Raw genomic sequence first — 22,697 nt, forward strand, 5'->3', positions numbered from 1 at the left:
TAGAATTCTTCTCGACTGTGGGTCTATGCACAATTTGATCACTACGCACCTAGTCAACGCGTTGCGTTTGCGCATGATGAAAGTTAATTTTGCCATAGAAGGCGTTTCTGGAGCACCGCATTTAATCAAGAGCAAAGTAGGAGCAACGATCCGCTCTAATGTGAACGCTGACGTTTCAATGAAGCTTGAGTTCCTGGTAATGAAGAAGGTTACTACTGACTTACCCCTAAGATCATTTCCGTTAGACCCCGAGCGAATCCCAGCGGATGTAGTACTGGCAGATCCTATGTTCAATCGATCGCGACGAATCGATATGCTGTTGGGAATCCAAGTGTTCAATGAATTATTTACTGGCCAATCTTTTTCGTTGACGAATGATCGTACGTTCTGGTGCAAAGAAACGATTTTTGGATGGGTTGTTGGCGGAGTAGTGAGCGAGCAAGAAGAAAGGTCAACTTCTACGAATTTTTGTGCAGTCATGACGAACGGCATTAAGTGAACAGATTAATCGATTTTTGGAGATGGAAGCGCTTCCCGAAGCACGTAAACTGACTCAAGAGGAACGAGCAGCAGAGCGAAGTTTTTCGGATACATACCGGAGACTTCCAGATGGACGATATGAAGTAGGTCTCCCAATAAAAGAAACTATTCAAAAGCTCGGAGATAGCCAGACTATGGCGTTGCGAAGATTTGTGCAGATGGAGAAGCGATTGTTGCATGATTCCAACCTACGAGATCAGTATCGAACATTCATGAACGATTATCAAGAGCAGAGTCATATGATCAAACCGAAGCAGCATTGTCCAACAGGATATTTCATGCCCCATCACGCGGTGTTCAACCCCGCGAGCACCATCACGAAGACGCGAGTCGTATTCGACGCATCCGCTGCTACTACAAGCGGATCCTCCCTAAATGATCACTTATTTGTTGGTCCTGTTCTACAGCGAAAACTGACTGATACCGTGCTAAGATTTCGTGTCCCAAAGGCAGTGTTTACAGCAGACATAACTCAGATGTTCCGACAGATCCAAATTAGACCCGAAGATTGGAAGTATCAGTAAATTTTCTGGCGGATAGAGCAAGGACACCCATTGGAGATCTTTCAGTTGACCACGGTTACGTACGGAACGGCTTGTGCACCGTTTTTGGCCACGAGGACGCTGGAGCAATTGTGCAAGGATGAGAGCAAACGGTTTCCTTTGGCATCGAAGGCAGGGACTGAAGATTTTTATGTGGACGACCTGTTGAGTAGAGCTGATACTGTTGACGAGGCTTTAGCATTACAAAACGAATTCATTCAGATGATGGCTTCTGGAGGGTTCAAGTTGCATAAATGGGCTAGAATTATTACAGTCGGTACCGAACGCCGACTCAGAGCAGATTGCATTTTTTGAGGACGAGAAAACTACACGCACGTTGGGGTTAACTTGGCAACCCCGTAGGGATGTGTTCCTGACCAAATTGCACGAGATCAGTTTCCACTCAGGACCTATAATAAAGCGATCTGTGTATTCGGATATAGCAAAGTTCTATGACCCGTTGGGCCTCCTTGGTCCAGTAATTATTGCGGCGAAGGTGCGACTACAGAAATTGTGGAAACTGGAAGTTGACTGGGATGAAGTTTTAGCCGAAACTTATGCTGAATCGTGGGTAACTTTCCGCAATGAAATAGCGATACAACGCGGCGTATTGCCATCTCAGCCACCACGTCAGGTGGAACTACATGGCTTCTGCGATGCCTCCGATTTGGGCTACGGTGCATGTGCCTACATCCGCTCTATCGACGACAACGGTCACTACAAAGTTGCCTTACTCACCTCAAAGTCTCGAATCGCACCCTTCAAGAACGCTAAACTGACTATACCGCGCCTTGAACTTTGCGGAGCGCTTGTACTTGCACGGTTAATTTCTAACAAAACGCACAATTTAAATATTACCTTTTCCAGAATCATTCTCTGGTCAGATTCCACCACAGTACTATCCTGGATAAGAACTGATCCCACCAAACTGATGACGTTCGTAAGCAACCGAGTTATTGAAATCCAGGAACTAACGAAGAACATAGAGTGGAGACATATCAGGACTCATGATAATCCCGCTGACGTAATATCGCGAGGGCTTATGCCTTGCGAAATCCGAGCATGCACACTCTGGTGGATGGGAGCAAGTTTACTGTCCCAAAACGATAATACTTGGCCAACGAGCATCCAACACATACCGCCAGAGCAACTCCCGGAAACGAAAAACCCCTCGATCAGTCTCACAGTTACAGAACCAACGACGTTCACCCTGTTCACCATCGAAAGTAACTATCGCCGAATGCAACGAATTATGGCGCTAATGTTGCGGTTTATTGATCATCTTCGTCAAGACGACCGCAAAGAACATCGCTACGGACATCTGAATATACGAGAACTTGATGATGCAACAATGGCACTGACGAGAATCGTCCAGAAGGAAGCATTCCCGCAGGATTTCGATTGCCTGGAAGCTGGAAAAGTAATCCATAAAAATAGTCAACTTATCACATATTCTGTGTTCCCAGAAAAATCGCGGTTCAAGGTACTATGAGTTGGCGGTCGGAGCCTTCATGCGACGTGGATGCCATTGAGTCAACGACATCCCATGGTGCTACCATCTCGACATCCGTTCACACATACTGTTGTTCGAGCTTACCACAGTGAATCCCTTCACGCTCCTCAACAGTTGCTGCTTAGCATACTGCAACGTCGATTTTGGTTGGTACACGGCCGCAGCACAGTACGATGGGTACTCAGACGGTGTGTTACTTGCTTCAAGGCGAAGCCGGTGATAATGCAGCAAATGATGGGTGATTTGCCAAAGTCCCGTTTGGAAGGCGGCTTTGCATTCCTGAATGCTGGGGTAGACTTCTGCGGGCCGATCTACATTCGTCAGCATAATAAGCGATCAACGATCACGTACAAGGTGTATGTAGCGGTGTTTCTATGTTTCGCAACCAGAGCGATCCACCTGGAGCTGGTTGGGGATATGACTGCAGATGCCTTCATCGCGGCCTGGCAACGATTCATCTCACGCAGAGGTAAATGTGCGAAATTATTTGCCGATAAGGGCCTTAAATTTGTTGGTAGCAAAAACAAGTTGAGGGAGATGTACGACATGTTCCAGTCCAAGCTCTTTAAGCACAAGTTGGACGATTTCTGTTCAAAAACGGCCATCGAATGGCATCTGATCCCGCCCAGTGCTCCACATTTTGGCGGCCTCTGGGAGGCTGGGGTTCGATCCGCCAAATATCCTCTCAAGCGAATTACTGGCACTGCCAATATGAACTTCGAGGAATATAGTACAGTACTTACTCGAATTGAAGCTGTGCTTAACTCGAGGCCAATTCCGCCGATGTCAGTGGATCCAACCGACACACAACCTCTTACTCTAGGACATTTCTTGGTCGGTCGCCCGTTGACCGATATCGCCGAAACTGACGTCACCGACCGCAAGGAAACGACACTTTCTCGTTGGCAGCGACAGACGCAGATGGTACAGCATTTTTGGGCTCGCTGGTCCCACGACTATATCACAACACTACAGAATCGAAATAAATGGCACAAACGTTTCGCTGTTAAACCGGGGCTTATGGTGATCGTACGCGAAGACAATCTTCCTACAATGCAGTGGAGACTAGGGAGAATCCACAACGTCATTCCGGGCCCAGACGGCTTGGTGCGAGTGGCCGATGTTCGTGTGGGTGGAAAAATGATCAGACGGCCTGTGTGTGTGTGTTAACCAACCTAACTCCCACTAGCTGGTAGTGATTTACAGAAAAAAGATGTTTGCATGTATTTTAACATATCCATGCAAATAACTTGGTTCAAGGATTTAGGTAGGTGTTAGCTCAATTGACTTTCCGATGACCCATTTCGTGTACAGCGCCAGACATGTTCCGAGGCCATCGTTCCATCAACCAGCCCCGCCTTACTGTAATGTTTGTATCAAATGGATTATAACATTACAATAAGACTTTCGATTCCTTACATGAGGTAAGAAATCGACGCGTATTTGGTGTATTTATTTGATTTTTGTATAGATAAATTAGAATGTCTGTAGAAAAATATACCAGTTTTTCTATTTCCTTCCTCATCTCCTACTTACGCGAGTGACTGATACTTGCTTATCTATTTTTCGTCCCATTCCAAACCTTCTCCAGATATCCTCAAAATCTCCAGCTTCTTTCTCACGCATCAAACAGCCCGAGTAATCCTTTCTCTTTCTCACGTTTGCAAGTACAGCGCAATTTATCAACAACAGTATGCATGCAGCAGATACAGAAGACTCCACTGGTCACGCACGTGGTCCTTACCCGAAAAAGGTTTGGAAAATGTCGGAAGAAAGAGAAAAACTGACCTGCAGGTTTCCGAATGTGGAACTAAGAAATTGGTGCGACACCTATCGGGCGATAGATACGGGTGACGCGCTGATAATTTGGAATCGCCACTTTTTTCACCAAGTGACGCTGAAAAATTTTCGCTTTTTGGGAAAGCTTTATCACTGGGAAAAACACTTTTTTGTGAGTTTTTGATCTCCACTATTATTATTTACGTTGTTAAAACACTTTTTTCTTCCCCGCATCGGGAATAGACGGCCCGTATTGCGGGGGGAGCACATTTTACACTAATGCTGTGTGGCTTTGAATCACTTTACGCCGGGATGAAAAACTCCAAAAAAATCACTGAATTCCACTTCCGATTTACGAAGACTGTTCACCGAGTCATTCTTCGTATTAAAAAACACTTTTGTTTGATAATCCGTACCGAAAAACTACGATTTTGGACCGACTAGCGAGGAGCTCCAAAACAGTCGACCGATCGCGGCTAAGGTACACACTAAACTCGAGGAGCTAATTATAGCGATATGGCTTGAAACTAGCGTAACTTTTCTCATGCTTGACCGAAAGTAACCAAAGTTTGCCCAGTTTCTGTATATTGTGTATTGTTTACACCCGTTAAGTTGTTGTCAGTGAGATTCCAGTCGAGACGGAAGAAAATCAGTAAACCGTTCTGGAAAAATGATCAGACGACCTATCGCTAAATTGGGCCTGCTCCCAATTGAGGATAACGACCTTGCTCAGGTCCCAGTAGATAACGAAGAGAGTAGCAATTGAAATCTATTGATTTCAATGGGGGCAGCATGTTGGGAATTGAGACATCCTAATATAAAACTAGGCTTAGACTTTCTGTTCATCGTGTGTAGAGTTCAATTAAAATTTATCGATGTATATTGTCTGTGCTTATCATTGTGTCGATCAAGAGAGAAATATGATTTATCTCAACTCTCATTAGGCTTAGGCTAGAAAGAAGATTAAAATAAACGGGCTCTTGGCTCCAGACTACCGCACGATCAGGTCTTATATTTTTCTGCCGTATAGCACCGCGTGTTTAAAGATTGTCACATTCCGAAAACCGACTACGTTTCCCGTGGCCACTGATGGTCCGTACTCGCGCGTGCAGCTATCGAAGAGTTTGAACAAGTTTTAATTATCTTTTAGTTGTAAAGTAGTTAAAAGTTGGTGTTTTTGATGAGGTTTTTGTTATTTTTTTCAAAATAATGAATTATGATTATAGCGATATCTATTATCCAAAAGTTGGGTTTTAGGATGATTCATATTTTGTTCTTCAACATCATATTCCTATATCTTCTCGTTTCTTTGTAATTTCATTACTAGACTTTTCCTGTATTCGACTTGCAAGTGCTTAAAAGACTCTAATCTAAAAAATATGCCTAATATCGTTATTTCCAAGACTTCATTCGAAAGCTGAGAAAATTTCCTTTCGATGGATGTACAAATATCTTTTAGTTAAGTGTACTAAATGAGTTTTTACTAGTAAAATAACTCAAAATTAGCGTTGTTTGGAGAGTTTTGTAATTATTCTAATTATTGATCAAATAAATTTATCGTTACTATTGTTCGTTGGGTGCCCCTCAACATTCTCTATAACTTTTTATTTGACACTTTATTTCTATCGCTTTTCATTTCGCTGAAATTTAATAGTTAACACAGCATGACCTCAACACAAATGTAGTGGGTTCGAAATCGTTGTTTTTGCATATGAAACGAGGTGATAAAAATGATTTTGCGTCGAAACTAAAAGAGATAATCGAATGGAGTCAAAGAAATAGTTGTGGAACTCGCTGTGATGCATTTATTCCATGATAATAATGGAGATGTTTATTATTTACTATTTTAAGAAAATAACGAAAATGCTATTTTTTTTGTTTATTAGAAAATGCTATTAATAACATTGACTTTAAACTAATTAACTTCTAAAAGAGTACTAAATTCACTTAACTGAAAGGTATTAATGCATTTTTCTCTGCAAAATTTTCCTGGCTTTCGAATGAAAAGAAGAAAAGGTACAATAAGTGCCATACTTTTTCAATAAGAGCTAGTATAAGTGAAAATAAAATAAAATTATACAAGTTCAATAATCCAAACACATGAAAACAAGAAAAGATAAGTGTATCATGTCAAAGAACAAATTATGTAGCTCTTCAAGCCAAATAATCTGAATTATTAAAATGATGACGTTAACTATTAAGATTTTCGCGAAATGAACGAAAAATCGATCAAAATTGTTCAATTTTAAATAAATTACTGTGAAAAGGGTACTTAACCTCATTAGCTAAAACATGTGAGGACATCATTCAATGGAAAATTTTCTCACCTGTCCAAATGGAGCTAAATGATTTCAAATAAAGGCACACTTTTTGAGTTAGAGCGATTTTAAGACAACTAAGTTTTTAACGCAAAAAGTTCAATAAGTTAGTAATGGTTTAGATTTGATGGTATGTGTAGAGCGACTTTTTCTCCAAATATGACAGTCAATCATCCCTCGATAGGTTCTTAACCAAGAACCAAACACCCTATATAAGTTAATGAGTTGTGATTAACTAATGGTACCTTGTAAATCTATATACACACACACACACACATATATATATATATATATATATATATATATATATATATATATATATATATATATATATATATATATATATATATATATATATATATATATATATATATATATATATATATATATATATATATATATATATATATATATATATATATATATATATATATATATATATATATATATATATATATATATATATATATATATATATATATAAGTCAATGTTTATATGTATATAATTTATGGACTCCCAAACGGCTTAACCGATAGCCGTAAAAATTTATACATTGTAGTCATTTTTTACGGAGCGTGTTTGTGTCGGTTAGGAATTATCTGCCCGCCAGATGGTGCTTTGGAACAAATTGTGTTATTTCGTTGAAAGTCGCAGCAACGCGCGATCGGTATTAGCTAGTAAATTATAAAAATTAAATTTTAAATCAATAATTAGATGATATGCTGTAGTCGTTTTGTAGGTGGGAACATATTTCAGGATTTTTAGTTTCTATTGCCATAGTTTTGGCATTTATTTCACCCAGAACTTTTCAAAATTTCATTCGGTTTTTAGTAACTATCATCAGAATTAACACATGTATGCAATAATTTTCAAACCACTCCTGAAATTCTGGTTACGGACCTGCTTCAAATGTACCGCAAAATTAAATTTGTTACGTGGGCACTACACTGTATTTTGAAGAAAAATAACGTTATGTATCATAGACGTAAGCAAGCACCAAAATATATAGCGAAACAATTCGGAATGATACCAATTTGTTGCCGCACAGTTCACCGTAAACATCTTGCCAATAGCAAATTAATCTTTTTGGATTTTGAATCGTACTTTACAACGAAGGAACAACTGTGCCGAATGCGTTTGCTGAAATAGGGTTAGCGAGGTTGCCAACACAACAAAACGATCAAGTGTAATAGCAGCAGCCTCGAGAAGCAGTAGCAGCAATCCACTAGGGGGTCAAGATAAGATGTAACCTGTCAGGTAACAATCAAGAATTGACCAAAATAGCCATTATATGACGCGTATACATTAGGACAGTTCATATTTTACCACAACATTACACTTTACAAGAAAACACAAAGTATTTGTAAGTCCAAAAAACAATTTGAAAAAAAATTTATTTGTGTACTTCAGTAACTACCAAGAGCTATACATTTTTAGAATCCTTGATAAAGGTGGAATAAATCCATTGAAACGTTGGAAGTAAAAGCAATATTGTTGTTTTCGCTATCTAATTTATGACTGATGAGCCGAAAAACTCCTCATAATACCTATTGTTTCGATCATACTGTGGCCATATTTGAATGTACCTTTTGTCGGAGAATTCATTTGACATTTATACCACCCCTGTAAGAAAGCAAATTTACCGATACTATATTTCCCTCAAAAACATAACCTCACAAGCGAACGGGCAAATCCTTTCCAATCAAAGTCCAGCATGCGTCAAAAGCTACTCATAACAATACCTAGTCCGTCCATCAACACGTCATCACCGTAGAAAAAAAAAGGTCGCCATAAATCTTCGCTAAGCTCTGCCATAAACCCGTTGTATACACTCGACTTATAGAGTATCGATATCCTTATGGCGAAACGCTCGCCACCGACCGGTTCAACGAGCCAACGATTTGTGAAATTGAGATCCTAATCAACAAAAGCGCACATCCATCGAGCTCTAAATTCTGAACGACCAGTCAATCAAATTCCCAACATCATAAATTGGATCCATGCCAGAACATTTTATCGCCGCAGTCGCCTCCCGTTGTGGTTCTTTCATTTTATTGTTATTGCCACCTCGCCGAAAAAAAAACTGCTTCAAAATAAATTCAACCATTTGCTACCACAGGCACAGGCAGCACTACCCTCTCTAGCGAATACGGAAGAAAACACATTTCCACATTAGCCCACTTTCCCCCTCCATTCACGGAATCCATTTGCTTTAAAGATCCATCAAATTTTCAAGTTCTATTTTTGCCTTCACTCGCTCATCCATTCAAATCATCAGACTTCAATGGCAGAGAATGGGAATGGCGGCACTGCAGCGACCCGGCAAATGGGCACGTTAGATGGCGGCAGTTTGACAGTTCCGCAATCGAAGCGTTGTTTTGGCACTAGCAAACTTTTAAATAGTGTTGTGATAGGCTCGCTTGGGAGGACTAATCCTGTCCTCCTGAATAAACAAACCGGTCTCATCTCAGTAAGCTCCTCTTTTTTATTTTTCCAAATCCCTATCGCAACTCTGACGGAAAGCCGCCGAACTCACACTTTACGTATGTAAACAAACAAATCATTCATCACATCATCTCCGCCACGATCGCGTATTCCCGTTTCTATAAAGGTATGCATATTCGACGGTGATGGCCCAGATTCCGCGAATCAAATTCCATGACCGCGCACATAAACACAATCAGCCGTGGCGGTGGTCGGCGGAGAAGCCTAGGGTGCGCGAATTGAAATCCTAAAACAACACCCATTGACATCCTCGGAAATCGCATCACCCATCCAAAGCGGCACTATTCTTCGGTACCGACATATATACAACGGGTTTAGCAGCTGCTGCTTTCGGTCAAATTGCTGCGAGAGGATTAGAGGTGGTATGGGGAGGAGACAGTGGGGTGTTGAGTTTCGCGCGAAGAGCTCAGGATTATTTATTCTCTCTCCATTCAGATTGGCTGTGGTTTCGTAAATATTTTCGTTGGTCGCTCGCGTTGCTGATTACTATTGAGATGAAATGGCTTCATTTGGTGGAGGCAGGCAATTTCCGATGAGAACGGTAATAGGATGGCCTATATTCAAATGCTGTCAAATAGGTCAGGTCAGATGGCGAGACAATCGCGAATGATGGCGACGGAGGGTTGTTAATTTTTGCGTACTATGAACGTTAGAGACCATTCAGAAAATATATTACGATATTAGGAGGGAGGGTTTGACGTATTGTGACATAAGGGAAAGAGGGATAACGCTTGAACATGGCATGATTTTGGGCAATTTTTACGTGACATACGTATCTTGAATGCATGATTTCATGTATCGTAGAAAAAAGATTATAGGAGTAATTTTTGACGTTTCGGATTCTCCTCATCAGTAACTAGCATCATCTTGGTGCCAGTTCCGGATTCCGCATTCTAGCGAGCTTCTGTGTTTGCCTTGCGAGACATCACTCGAAACCGGCTAGTTTCTTAGTTCATTCAAGTCGCGTGACTTTTTGGATTTAAGATTGAGCGTCTAACTGGTGCTAATTGCGGTGCTGGTTTATCATCTAATTGTCACCAAGCTGGTGCTAGTTACTGATGAGGAAAATCAGACACGCAAAAAACTTATTTTTAGTTTGGTATTAAGTTAATCTCTTTGTAACGACATGCTGTTCCTGCTTCTCTATCTGTCTTTTCCTCCATCCGGCCTTTCCTCTATCCGGCCTTTCCTCCATCCGGCCTTTCCTCCATCCGTCCTTTCCCCCATCCGGCCTTTCCTCCATCCGGCGTTTCCTCCATCCGGCCTTTCCTCCATCCGGCGTTTCCTCCATCCGTCCTTTCCTCCATCCGGTTTTTCCTCTAACCGTCCTTTCCTCCATCCAGCCTTTCCTCCATCCGGCCTTTCCTCTATCCGGCCTTTCCTCTATCCGGCCTTTCCTCCATCCGTCCTTTTCCCCATCCGGCCTTTCCTCCATCCGGCCTTTCCTCCATCCGGCCTTTCCTCCATCCGGCCTTTCCTCCATCCGGCCTTTCCTCCATCCAGCCTTTCCTCCATCCGGCCTTTCCTCTATCCGGCCTTTCCTCTATCCGGCCTTTCCTCTATCCGGCCTTTCCTCTATCCGGCCTTTCCTCCATCCGTCCTTTTCCCCATCCGTCCTTTTCCCCATCCGGCCTTTCCTCCATCCGGCCTTTCCTCCATCCGTCCTTTCCTCTATCCGGTTTTTCCTCTAACCGTCCTTTCCTCCATCCAGCCTTTCCTCCATCCAGCCTTTCCTCCATCCGGCCTTTCCTCTATCCGGCCTTTCCTCTATCCGGCCTTTCCTCTATCCGGCCTTTCCTCCATCCGTCCTTTTCCCCATCCGGCCTTTCCTCCATCCGGCTTTTCCTCCATCCGGCCTTTCCTCCATCCGTCCTTTCCCCCATCCGGCCTTTCCTCCATCCGGCCTTTCCTCCATCCGGCGTTTCCTCCATCCGTCCTTTCCTCCATCCGGTTTTTCCTCTAACCGTCCTTTCCTCCATCCGGCCTTTCCTCCATCCGGCCTTTCCTCCATCCGGCCTTTCCTCCATCCGGCCTTTCCTCCATCCGGCCTTTCCTCCATCCAGCCTTTCCTCCATCCGGCCTTTCCTCCATCCGGCCTTTCCTCTATCCGGCGTTTTCTCCATCCGTCTTTTTCCCCATCCGGCCTTTCCTCCATCCGGCCTTTCCTCCATCCGGCCTTTCCTCCATCCGGCCTTTCCTCCATCCGTCCTTTCCCCCATCCGGCCTTTCCTCCATCCGGCCTTTTCTCCATCCGGCCTTTCCTCCATCCGTCCTTTCCTCCATCCGGTTTTTCCTCTAACCGTCCTTTCCTCCATCCGGCCTTTCCTCCATCCGGCCTTTCCTCCATCCGGCCCTTCCTCCATCCGGCCTTTCCTCCATCCGGCCTTTCCTCCATCCAGCCTTTCCTCCATCCAGCCTTTCCTCCATCCGGCCTTTCCTCTATCCGGCCTTTCCTCTATCCGGCCTTTCCTCCATCCGTCCTTTCCTCCATCCGGCCTTTCCTCTATCCGGCCTTTCCTCTATCCGGCCTTTCCTCCATCCGACCTTTTCCCAATCCGGCCTTTCCTCCATCCGGCCTTTCCTCCATCCGGCCTGTCCTCCATCCGGCCTTTCCTCCATCCGGCGTTTCCTCCATCCGGCCTTTCCTCCATCCGGCTTTTCATCCATCCGTCCTTTCCTCTATCCGTCCTTTCCTCCATCCGGTTTTTCCTCTAACCGTCCTTTCCTCCATCCGGTTTTTCCTCTATCCGTCCTTTCCTCCATCCAGCCTTTCCTCTATCCGGCCTTTCATCCATCCGTCCTTTTCTCTATCCGTCCTTTCCTCCATCCGGCCTTTCCTCCATCCGGCCTTTCCTCCCTCCGGCCTTTCCTCCATCCGGCCTTTCCTCCATCCGGCCTTTCCTCCATCCGGCCTTTCCTCCATCCAGCCTTTCCTCCATCCAGCCTTTCCTTCATCCGGTGACTTTGGAATAATATTCTCAGATATTAATTCTAACCATGCAATGCAATTGATCTGACATTACACGTTGACAACCTATGAAACTCAAGTAGCAGTACGCCATTATAGTTATTTTATTTCATTTATGATCCAATCTGCTGAAACTCATCTATTTCAGAAAATTGGATGCGCTAGTTTTAAGACTGCGGGACTGTCAATGGTGTACCGCGGTATCAACGTTCCTATTAGTACCGTTCTTAGCTTCGTGAACCTGTTTTGCTGATGTGATGTAACATGACGCAGTCGACGCCCAACTTCGGAAAAAGCTACGTTCTCTTTTCCATTAAACATTCCACTTTGTTGACAGATGGTCGAATCTTGCAATGCTGGAAATCAATAGCTATTCTATTGATCCCAAAGATATTAATTTGATTGCGATCCTTGCGTTCCTTGGTGTAGAAATATTAATATTGGTTCATTGTTGTGTTGTCTGTTTTTGAACGGTAGGTTCCTTGCTATAGGTTTCTACAGACGTTCAATGTAAATTTAACCATTTCACAAATTGAAAAACGAATATGCAATGCGTTTCTTCCATTAATTATATTCTATTAAATTACTTTCAAAGTGAAATATGATAATTACTCGAATCTAAAAATATAAGCGGTACAATTCGTCTCAAGATCAATCGTTAGACGAAACAGAAAACTTCGAGTAATGGATACCGGGGGCTACAACTTGCCTTGGCAGTTTGAAGCATCAGTTTAAATCCAAAATTTCCTGAATAATAATGCATTATTGAAACGCTGATGAATATTTGCCGGTACGAACATTCGTAACTATCTGTTTTATTACAATGAAGCTACTTTTGCAGGGTTCTACATAGTGACCAATGCGACCAGGTTAAATTGTTTGCTGTTGTGATGTTTTCCACAACTACCAGGGGTCCCCGGCCCTGGCCCTGTGCGCCTATGTGTGAAAATGGTGCTGACTGCGATCTGCTAGTGATGGCGTTTGGATTTCTCATGTACGGTTCAGGGACGGTTCCGAGTTCTGTAGAGACGAAAAGTTCAGGAAGATCTTCGCCGGTAATATCTAGGTTAATTTTTGGAACTGTTTCAAGGAGGGCACAACTGCTGCCATAGGTTCTTTCAAGAAATCTCAAAACGCATCTGAGTATGAAGTTAGCGGCCGCCTACCGAAAGAGGGACAAAACCGGCTTCGACAGAGGCTGCAGCCGCGGAAATGCCGGTAGTAGATTAGAAAATATTCGAGTCGTTCCGCTGTACAAGCTATTCATTGCTCCGTTCAAGTTTCAACTAGTTACTTCAATTTCGTGAAGGTTTTTGCTGTTGATGAGCGCGATATCGGTTTTTAGAGCGATTCTCCTGATCCAGGTCGGATACCGGACACTGATGGTTTGAATAAGGCGTATTATGCTTTCCCAGTTTCGTTTGATTGACCAGAAGTGAGCTACGAAGAGGAGACGACGGTCCAGCATGATATCGAGAATTTTTGGTTCGCGGCATAAAGGAATAAGTGCATCTTCTAGTTTGATCCGTCTGTTATGTAAGTGTTGGCCAGACTCAGCCGTGAGCATTGCTAAGACTCTCTGAAACAAAGACCTCAGGAACGGTACGCTTATCCTGGAGTTTCGCGGGTAGCAAGGAAACGCCTGATTAGCCGATGCAAACTCTACCTTTATTCTTCTCACATTTTAATTCTACCTGACCTTTTTCGGGGTTCCTTCCGCTGCTCTACTGCTTCTAGGTTCTTCTTCTACTGTCAAACTCGCGTTCTCCTTTCAGCTGCGTCTACGGCCTTTGCCGTCCGCTGGACTGATACCGACGAAAGGGGTGGTAATCTCTGGTTTCGTAGGGTTCCACTTTCTGCAACGTCCACCAAGGATGATTGGGACCTTGGTCTTCGGCTAATCGATGGCTAGCCGGAATACCCGCAACAATGGCGTCGGTGTGAGCTCTGCAGCCTACGCGTCCTATATAGCGTCCTATCGTTTTCAAACAAAACAGCGGGGTCCTGTGGGTAACAGAACACGAATGGTTTAGTGACCTGATGGGCTATTCGTGGTTTTTATGGGAAATGACCTTATCTTAAGACTTTAGCTGTGTTCACTCGTGCTTCTCACGATTCAAATTTCATTTTTCTTATAAATTGTAGCTACAAGTTGGTCGAAGCGAGCTAGAGAAAATTCGGTCATTCCCCTTTGTCAAGTTCATTGCCCTCGTCTACGGTATATAACGTAACGCAAGCTGCCCAATCGCCACCCCACTCATTCCTTTGCCCCTTTCAGCCGATGACATCCGGTGGTGGAAGAGACTTCCGACACTTACTGTTAGTAGCTAGGTGATAGGAGTCGCCAGCGGTAAGTTACTGAGCACTTGGCTGCGATTGTGTTGAATCCGGCTGCTTTGGTCTATCTTCCGACAGCGTTTACTGCGGCTTAGAACTTTATCGTCGCTCGAGTGATCAATCACTCCATTACGTCGATTAACCTCCTCGGGCAGAGATATGAAGAGGTAGACAGGTAGGTCTTTCTTGGCAGCATGGATCCTTTTCTTGCGTTCCTACCGCGAGGACGACGGCGAAGTCTGTTCCACTCGGAAGATACCGTTGTTGAGTTAGCCCTTGATGAAGGTCCCTGGTGTTCCAGTGACTCTCCTACTAACCAGTCCACGGTAGACTGTGTTGTAGGCCTTGGCGGTGTTCAGTATAGCAATAACGGATCGTTTCTCCAAAGGCTCCAAAATAGGCTCCATTAGCCTCCCGTCTCCGAAATTCAAATATTGGTTTTCTTCAATGTAGGTCATAAACCGTTCGTTGACCATCTGGTTCGTAGATCTTCCAACAGACTAATAGGCTGGAAGTCTTTCACTGAACGGGAAGTGTAGCTATTCCAGATAAGTTCAAAATTGAACTCTTCTAGCTTCTGGTAGAGCATGCTGTAGCATGCAGTAGTGCGGATTATTGGTAAATCTTTACGGAGCAATGCTCTGTTGAACCCTTGTCCGGGGTCCGGTGGGAACGATATCGCATTTCTAGAGTGTTCTTAGAAAGTTGGTGGGAGGGCAGCGTCCGAAGACAGTGAGCTGAAATATTTGCCGAGTTCTTCTGCAATGTCCTTAGGTTCAGCCGTCGTAGTTCTATTGTCTGCGTGGTAGACGGCTTTCCCGAGGAAACTAAAAGCCTGTAATGCCCCCAAGTTCATGGATAAGTTTAACCCATGAAAATACCATTACTATGGTCTCTTATATCTCACTTCGAAACCATTTTTTTAAGGTGTTCAAATGGTTGTGAAATTTGGTACGGGCCATATTTATGGTGTTTTCAAGAAGCGCTGCGGTCTTTGAATCAATGAGAATTTGTTTGGGTTTGCCGCGGAAAGTGTTTACCCTCTTTCAAAGTTCAGCGATTGAAGGATCGGGTGATATCTCTAGCAGAAATGTGCTCCAGATCTTCGTCTTCCAAGATTGCCTTCTTCACTGAGCTACGTGATCTGCGAAACTTTGTCGTCATTTGTTCCTTTGTGGGGGTGGCTAGCGGGATGCTTCGTAGTGATCTTCGATGGTTCGACTGAACTCCGGGTTCCACCAGTGGTTGGCTCGACTTGAACCATTTGTGCGAAAAATGCTGCGCTCAGCGGCCTGGACGAGTTTTGTCATTAGTTAGTCTGGTGTGTAATGATGGTCCGATTCGAGAGATGTAGTTGAGTCGTGGCTGGATGAAGGGGGTCGCTATTCGGGGTCCGGTTATGCGAGAATCACAGGCCCAAACTAGGTGCGCGGAGCAAAAAGGTAAATTGTACGATAGCGTTCCATTCATCCATGACAACAGAAATTTTCCGCGTCGTTCGCTTCTATTCCACTACCCCACTGCAGATGAAGGTCCCTCTTTGCCAAGAAAGGTAATTTCTAGTTGATCCAGCAGGTTCTTTGGATTCGTTCCGACGTTGCGTACTCCAACGACAACGTAGAAGGAGACCACCGTAACCTAAGCGGGCAGGATATGTTTCGTAACACGGCTTTAAGCTCAGTTCGAGTTGTACCGTTGGCGATGAGATGTCAATTCGGATTCCGTGTCCGATGGTCTCTAGGAAGCTATCTCCGTCGGTGGTAGTGAGGACCACTGGTAACCCGAGAATGCTCTGTTGAACTCTTGTTCGGAGTCCGCTAGGAAAGATATCGGTATTCTTCCACAGCATTCTAAGAAAGTTAGTGGAAGGGATGCGTTCGAAGACAGTGAGCTGAAATGTTTGCAGAGTTCTTTTGCAATGTCCTGAGGTTCAACTGTTCTGGTTCTGTTGGCTGTGAGGGATAAGCAGACATGTTTGATTGATATCTCTAGCAGAAACGCGCTTCAGCTCTTGTTCTTCAAAACCGTTATGGCCTTCTTGGACAAGTTTCGTGATCTGTGAAACTCTGTCGCCTTCTATTCATTCGCCGGGTAGCCCGAGGAAGCCTTTTCAGTTCTCGGAATGCATTGTGGCGAAGTTTGTTGGTTTGACTGATTTCCGGGTCCCACCAGTGGCTAGCACGAAATAGAAGCTTACGATTTGTGCGAGAAATGCTGCGAATTTTGTTATTTGAGTGTAATAACGATCTGGTGATAGAGGGAAACCAATATTCCTCCTAGTACGGCGACGCAGTCCGCGCGGTCGCATACACAGCGCCAACGGCGGTTCAAGAGATTCGGAGACTATCTCCTCGTAGGTGAGTCGTGGCTGGACGTAAGGGTTCGCTATTCGGGGTCCGGGGTATGCGGGAATCACAGGCCCAAGCCAGGTGCGAGGGCGACTAGTAGCTGGAGATATGGTGTTGCTTTTTCCGGGATCTGCCAGAACTACATACCCAAGCGCGTCCATGGAACGAAACTGAAGGTCCAGGGATGAAGAATATTGGCCACGAATACAGGGGAACCTTCCGTTGTTAAGTATGATGCCGTTGTATTCTCCCATGACTTCAGCAATTTGGCTGCCCGTTAGTCGCTTCCGCAAGTTCCCCACAGCAGATGAAGGGCGTTGAAATCCCCCATCACCAGGAAGAGGGTATCTAATTGCTCCGGCACTCCGGCGGGAACGTAGACGGAGACCACCGGTTATCTGAACTGGCAGGATATGGTAGGTACCACGGCTGAAAGATCTGTATTAAGTGTCGGTATCGATTAGTTACCAATTCGGATACCAAGGTCGATGGTCTCCGCTTCTAGTCTCCCGCGGATACGAAATACCCAGCTTTGTTCCGGAATTAGTCCCATTAAGAATGTGGGTTTCTTGGAATGCCAAGCGTGTTGGTTCGAGCTCAGCGATTAGCAACAGTAGAATAATACCCTCCAAGCAGTCGCGGACGCCGTTCATATTTCAACGTAATGCGAGTGTGGGCCGGAAGGCGGAGGTCATTCATTGATTGCTGTTATTGCTGCTGCTAGTGTACCGGGAGCAAGATTTACTTCTCCTACAGCCCCGATTTCTGCTGAATCTGGTAGGCGGATTGCTGTGATAGCCTCGTCAGGATCCTGCTCGATCCGCTACGTGTTCGTTGTTGTGGCCATTCCTTGACCTCACTAGTTCGTTGGTGTCATCCGTCAACTCCAACGAGGAGGCTACTTGACTAGAGTAGAGGCTGTAGTTGATCTCCGAAAGAGTACCATTAGTATCCACCGTAACCAATTCTGTGATCCGAGGTTGACTGGATCCAATAAAGTGTGAGCCGGGGGACTCCATTTTCATGAAGTTGTCTCGATGGTTTTCGACAGTCGCGTCGAGTCTAGAATCTGGGCTGTGTTGGATTTCCAGCGGGTGGTTCACCTACACAGTAGTGAAGAATTTCGACCTGCCGGTGAGCCGGGTGCTTTGTGGGAAGATTGAAGGAGACTACTGTTTATTACTAGAACGTAGTGGGGAACACTTGCCATGGTTCTGTGCCAACAGCCGCCAGGGATTCGGGGTAGTTCGCTTTGTTGTTTATGTATAAGAACAAATATGTGAAAGTAAGCTATCATGAAACAATTACACGCGCCTATGTCTGGTGATGCCGTATGCCATCCAACGCGGGCTATGGGTTAAACTCCGCTATGTTTCTTACTATTCTAAAATAAAGCATATTACCAGACCAACCTCATTCTAATCCCACCATTTATATCCCATTTCAGACAACCCCGCACTCTGACGCATCTGCACCCACCGCCGGGTAGCGTCGTGCATTCGCACGATCGTCCGTCGTCGTCGGTCGACATCGGAACCGGTGCCGCCAGTGGCCATTCTTGGCGGCACAATCACGAACGCCAGCACCATTGGAGGAGACAACCGTAGCAGTAGCACTTCCGTACCAGTGTTGCCAGCGCGTACAGCGATCCGGACCGCCCGCACTACGTCCACCATCCGATCGTACGTTGTACGTCGGAAGAAGCGCCGGAGACGAAAGAAAAAAGTGACCACTATGGGCCACTACCAGGTGGCGTTCAGTGCTATTTATACCATCCAGCAACAAATCGGCACGGCGTGAACTGCTGTAGAGTAGAGTTTGATCGTCGGCGACAAAACACTGATGAACCGAGACAAAGCAGAGCTGGTGCAAATCGATGTCTGTGTTTGTGCGATCGTTTTCCGTTTCTTGAGTGTTTTGGTTCCGTTTTTTCTCTAGATAAATAGTTATATCGAAGTTTATTGTGGTTTGACTGAATAAAAAAAAGGTCAAACATATTTTCACAGCCGATTCCCTGGGGGCCGAGAGAAGCACACGACTAAAGCGGAAAATCGGAATTTCGGAGTAACACGGGTATCTCAATCGTTGTTGTTCGTATCGTACGTAGCAACAATAGAGGAACAATTGCAAAACGAAATTGAGCAAAAGCAAAACGCCAAGCTAAAATTTATATTTGGCCATACTAATGCTACCAATGCAGCATACACGCGTGCATCAGACGACGGCTGTTGGATTTCGCCAGTAGGTAGTAACGTAGCTTGTCAGTGTGAGTGTGTTCCGGATAAATAAAGAAACCGACCGGAAAGCAGATGAGCAGCTTGTGTGCGCGAGTGTAAATAGAAGAATGTATTTCTAGTGTAACAGTGTCTATACGTAAATTGGAAAACAATCTCGCAAGCTGATGAGAGTTAGCTATTGGATTTTCGGTTATAAGTTAGTTTAATTAGTACATTATATACTAGAAGATATTGTTCGGCGACTGAGGGACCAGCCAATTAACTAGAGCGCTTGCCATTCGAATGTTTTGCCGAACGGGGGCCCACTTCCTAGCTTGAGTAGTCATCCAATTCGGTAGGAAGAGAACACAAGACTAAGGGACGTCACGATGGATTACCCTCTGATGACGACGGGTAACATCTCGCAGGAGGATTTCCTTGCCATTGTCGGGGGGAACTCCTCGCTGGCTGGATTCGTTCACGGTTCGGCGACGAATTCGTTGAACGATTCGCTGAACGGAGTGATGGCCACCGGTGGCGACAATCGGACTATATTCACCGGTTATCCAAGCGGATACACACTGCCGCACATCATTATCGCTTCAATTATCGTGACAATACTAATGATAGTCATCGTAGTCGGTAACATGCTGGTGATCATTGCGATCGCCACCGAGAAGGCACTGAAGAATATCCAGAATTGGTTCATAGCTTCGCTGGCAGTGGCAGACTTCTTTCTCGGTTTAGTAATCATGCCGTTCTCGTTGGCCAATGAGCTGATGGGCTATTGGATCTTCGGGAATTGGTGGTGCGATATCCATTCGGCTATGGATGTACTGTTGTGCACTTCGTCGATTATGAATTTGTGCTTGATATCGCTTGATCGGTACTGGAGCATCACCAAGGCAATCGAGTATCTGAAGTCAAGGACACCGGCCAGGGCTGCGTTTATGATTGCCGCGGTGTGGATCATGTCGGCGCTGGTATGCATACCACCGCTGCTGGGCTGGAAGGCGCCCCGTCCGGAGGAACACGTCGAGCTGCCGCAATGTCAGGTGAGTCGAGTTTGGGAAGAGATGATATTTTGATGTTACGAAAACAGTTCTCTGGTGCGATATTATATATTATAGGGATCGGAATAAAAATTAAGCAACCTACTAATGATGTGCTCAGTGCAATATAATAGTGTTACCGTTTTTTTCCCTGAAGAAGCAAGCCTTCAAAACATCGCTGACGAACAAAATTAAGTTATCGTGTAACGTGGGTGCCGTCGTGAAAACTGTGCAATATGACAGTAGCTTAAAACAGCATTTGATGTTGCTCCAAATGTGTCCAAAACTATCTTAAATAGCGGGCCAGAATTAGATGGACTCACTGCTGTCCGATATATTCCGTATAGTTCGCTATGTTATGCTATGACCTCGCTGTATATCCACTATATTCTCTATATTATTATATCATTTTTCTCATTTTACATCCCTCGAGATTTAATCTGTTCAACAATTATTCTCCATGAAACTCAGTTCATGATCGCCTGCATCCAATTTCTCAGGCGACCAATATTTCCCAGTTTCATTTGGTGAAGCCGGCGTGAAAGCTGCGCTCCTCTTAGTCTTGTACCTACCGGATTGGATGTGAAAGCCATGTTGGGAGGCTTGTTGTCTGGCAGTCTTACAACATGCCTGTCGTCCCTTCCAGCTAAAGCTACCTTCCGGATACTTGGTTCACCATGGAGTCTGTTCATGGTACATCCTTCTCCTCCTTACGCCGTTCTTATGTACACCGTCGAAGATCGTTCGTCGAAGACTCCATTCGAATGCCTCGAGAATTGTCCGCGTTCCGTACCCGCACATAACCACCAGTCTAATCAACGATTCGTACATGGAAAACTTTGTGCTGGGGCAAAACTGAATCCCGTAGTAAGCACGACTTCCGGAGATATTACACATTCTGATCTCCTTGTTGAAGTTCTTGTCCACCAGTCAGCTTACGTAGATGAAATCGTCAATCATCTTAAACTCGTCGCCATCGATCATAGTTATGCTTCCCAGGCGTTCCCTATCAGTTCTACCAACTAGTATGTCCTTCTTCTTAGAAACATCTACAGTACTGCTTCATCTTTCAGTCGGGTACACAAAGCCACCGTCTCTATCTTTCAGCCGATAATATCTACGTCGTCAGCAAAGCACACGAGTTGCCCGGACCTCGTACGAATCGTGCCCAGCATCTTGATCCCAGCTATATCAAACAGCAGGTAGGCCCGTTCATCGCTTTGTCTTAGTCGTGATTTGAACGTGTCGAAGAAACCACCTGAAATCTTGAAACAAAGCAAAGGGGTGACGAAGCGTGTCCAAAACTACATCAAATGGAAGTTCACCTCTCCAGGCTTCCTATGTACTCAAACAGACACATTTGGGATGATTCGGGGGGTCCACCTTCCTTTCTCCGCGTTGACCTACTCTTGCTGCCACCTAGCCAACGAATCCGCTCGGACCAGTCTCCTTGCATTACGTGCATTTCTCCGATGGTCTTCAGCCAAAGTGATGCAGATGGGAATCATCCCGGCAATTACACATACCGCCTCCAACGATATTGTTCTGTACGCACTCGCGACATGAACAGCCATTAGGCGAAACGTGCTTGTCAACTTCGTCCGGTTCCGCTTTGAGTTCATTGCAGCCCAGGTCGGTACGCCATACCTCAATATTGAGCATGAGACACTCACTAGGATACGTTTCATGGCACATCTTGCTCCTCCAATGGTCTGCTTGACTCTTGCCAATGCGATACATACGATACATACGCAGCCCTAGAAACAATTATGGTTTTATGATAGTTTTATAGCCACTGATAAAACTTAGATTGCACTTGTAGCGTGCTATAAAACTTCAATTGTTACTTGGGAGTAGACATAGCTGTTGTAATTTAACCGATCGTCGACCATTACATCCAGGTTCTGCAGCGAAAGCATCGATGGGAATGAGTGTCCCCCGACGCTGATCATAACTGGCTGGTTTTTTTTACAATTGCTGACCAGCATTACCTCGGTCTTGTGGTGAGTCAACTGCAACATGACTTCAGCCTTCCAGGTTCCCACGATGCCAAATGTCTCTACCGTCAACATCTCCACCTCTTCAAGGGTCTCGCCGGTTATCATCAGGACAACGTCATCTGCAAAACCAGCGATCTTGACTATCCCGGGCAGTTCCAGTGCTAACACTCCGTTGTACATCATATTCCAGAGCGCTGGGCCAAGTATAGAGTCCTTAGATACTCCTGCCGTGACCCTACTCAACCTCTGCCCCATGTTCGTTTCGTACACCAGTACCCGGTCCTGGAAGTAACATTTCAGAACCTTACATAAATAGTCCGAATTCGTATTCTGTACAACGCTACGTCGATAGCCCCTAGCTAGCACTGTTGAATGCGTTCCTCGCGTCGATCGTAACCACAGCGCTGTAGCGATTACCCCTCCTTTGCTTCAACGCTTTCTCCGCGCCTGCGATGACTGTGCGGATGGCGTCAGCCTGTTGAGAATGGTCCTTTCCAGAAGTTTACCAAGCGTATCTAGCAGGCAAATAGGCCGATACGATGCTGGATCTCCTGGTGGCTTCCCTGGGTGTTGGCAGC

The 22,697-nt window shown here is 44.9% G+C and overlaps 1 protein-coding gene across 1 annotated transcript in view; it reads left to right on the forward strand.

Annotated features, from left to right (window-relative positions):
• The window catches only part of LOC131681819 (alpha-2Db adrenergic receptor), a 580,412-nt gene that overhangs the window by 48,487 nt on the left and 509,228 nt on the right, over window positions 1-22,697 (forward strand). Inside the window, exon 2 of the mRNA XM_058962874.1 lies at window positions 18,299-20,122. Coding sequence (XP_058818857.1) covers window positions 19,457-20,122 — 666 coding nt within the window. The 5' untranslated portion in view covers window positions 18,299-19,456. The remainder of the gene's footprint in view (window positions 1-18,298; window positions 20,123-22,697) is intronic.

This window comes from Topomyia yanbarensis, chromosome 1 (assembly GCF_030247195.1).
Source record: "Topomyia yanbarensis strain Yona2022 chromosome 1, ASM3024719v1, whole genome shotgun sequence".
Lineage (NCBI taxonomy): Eukaryota > Metazoa > Arthropoda > Insecta > Diptera > Culicidae > Topomyia > Topomyia yanbarensis.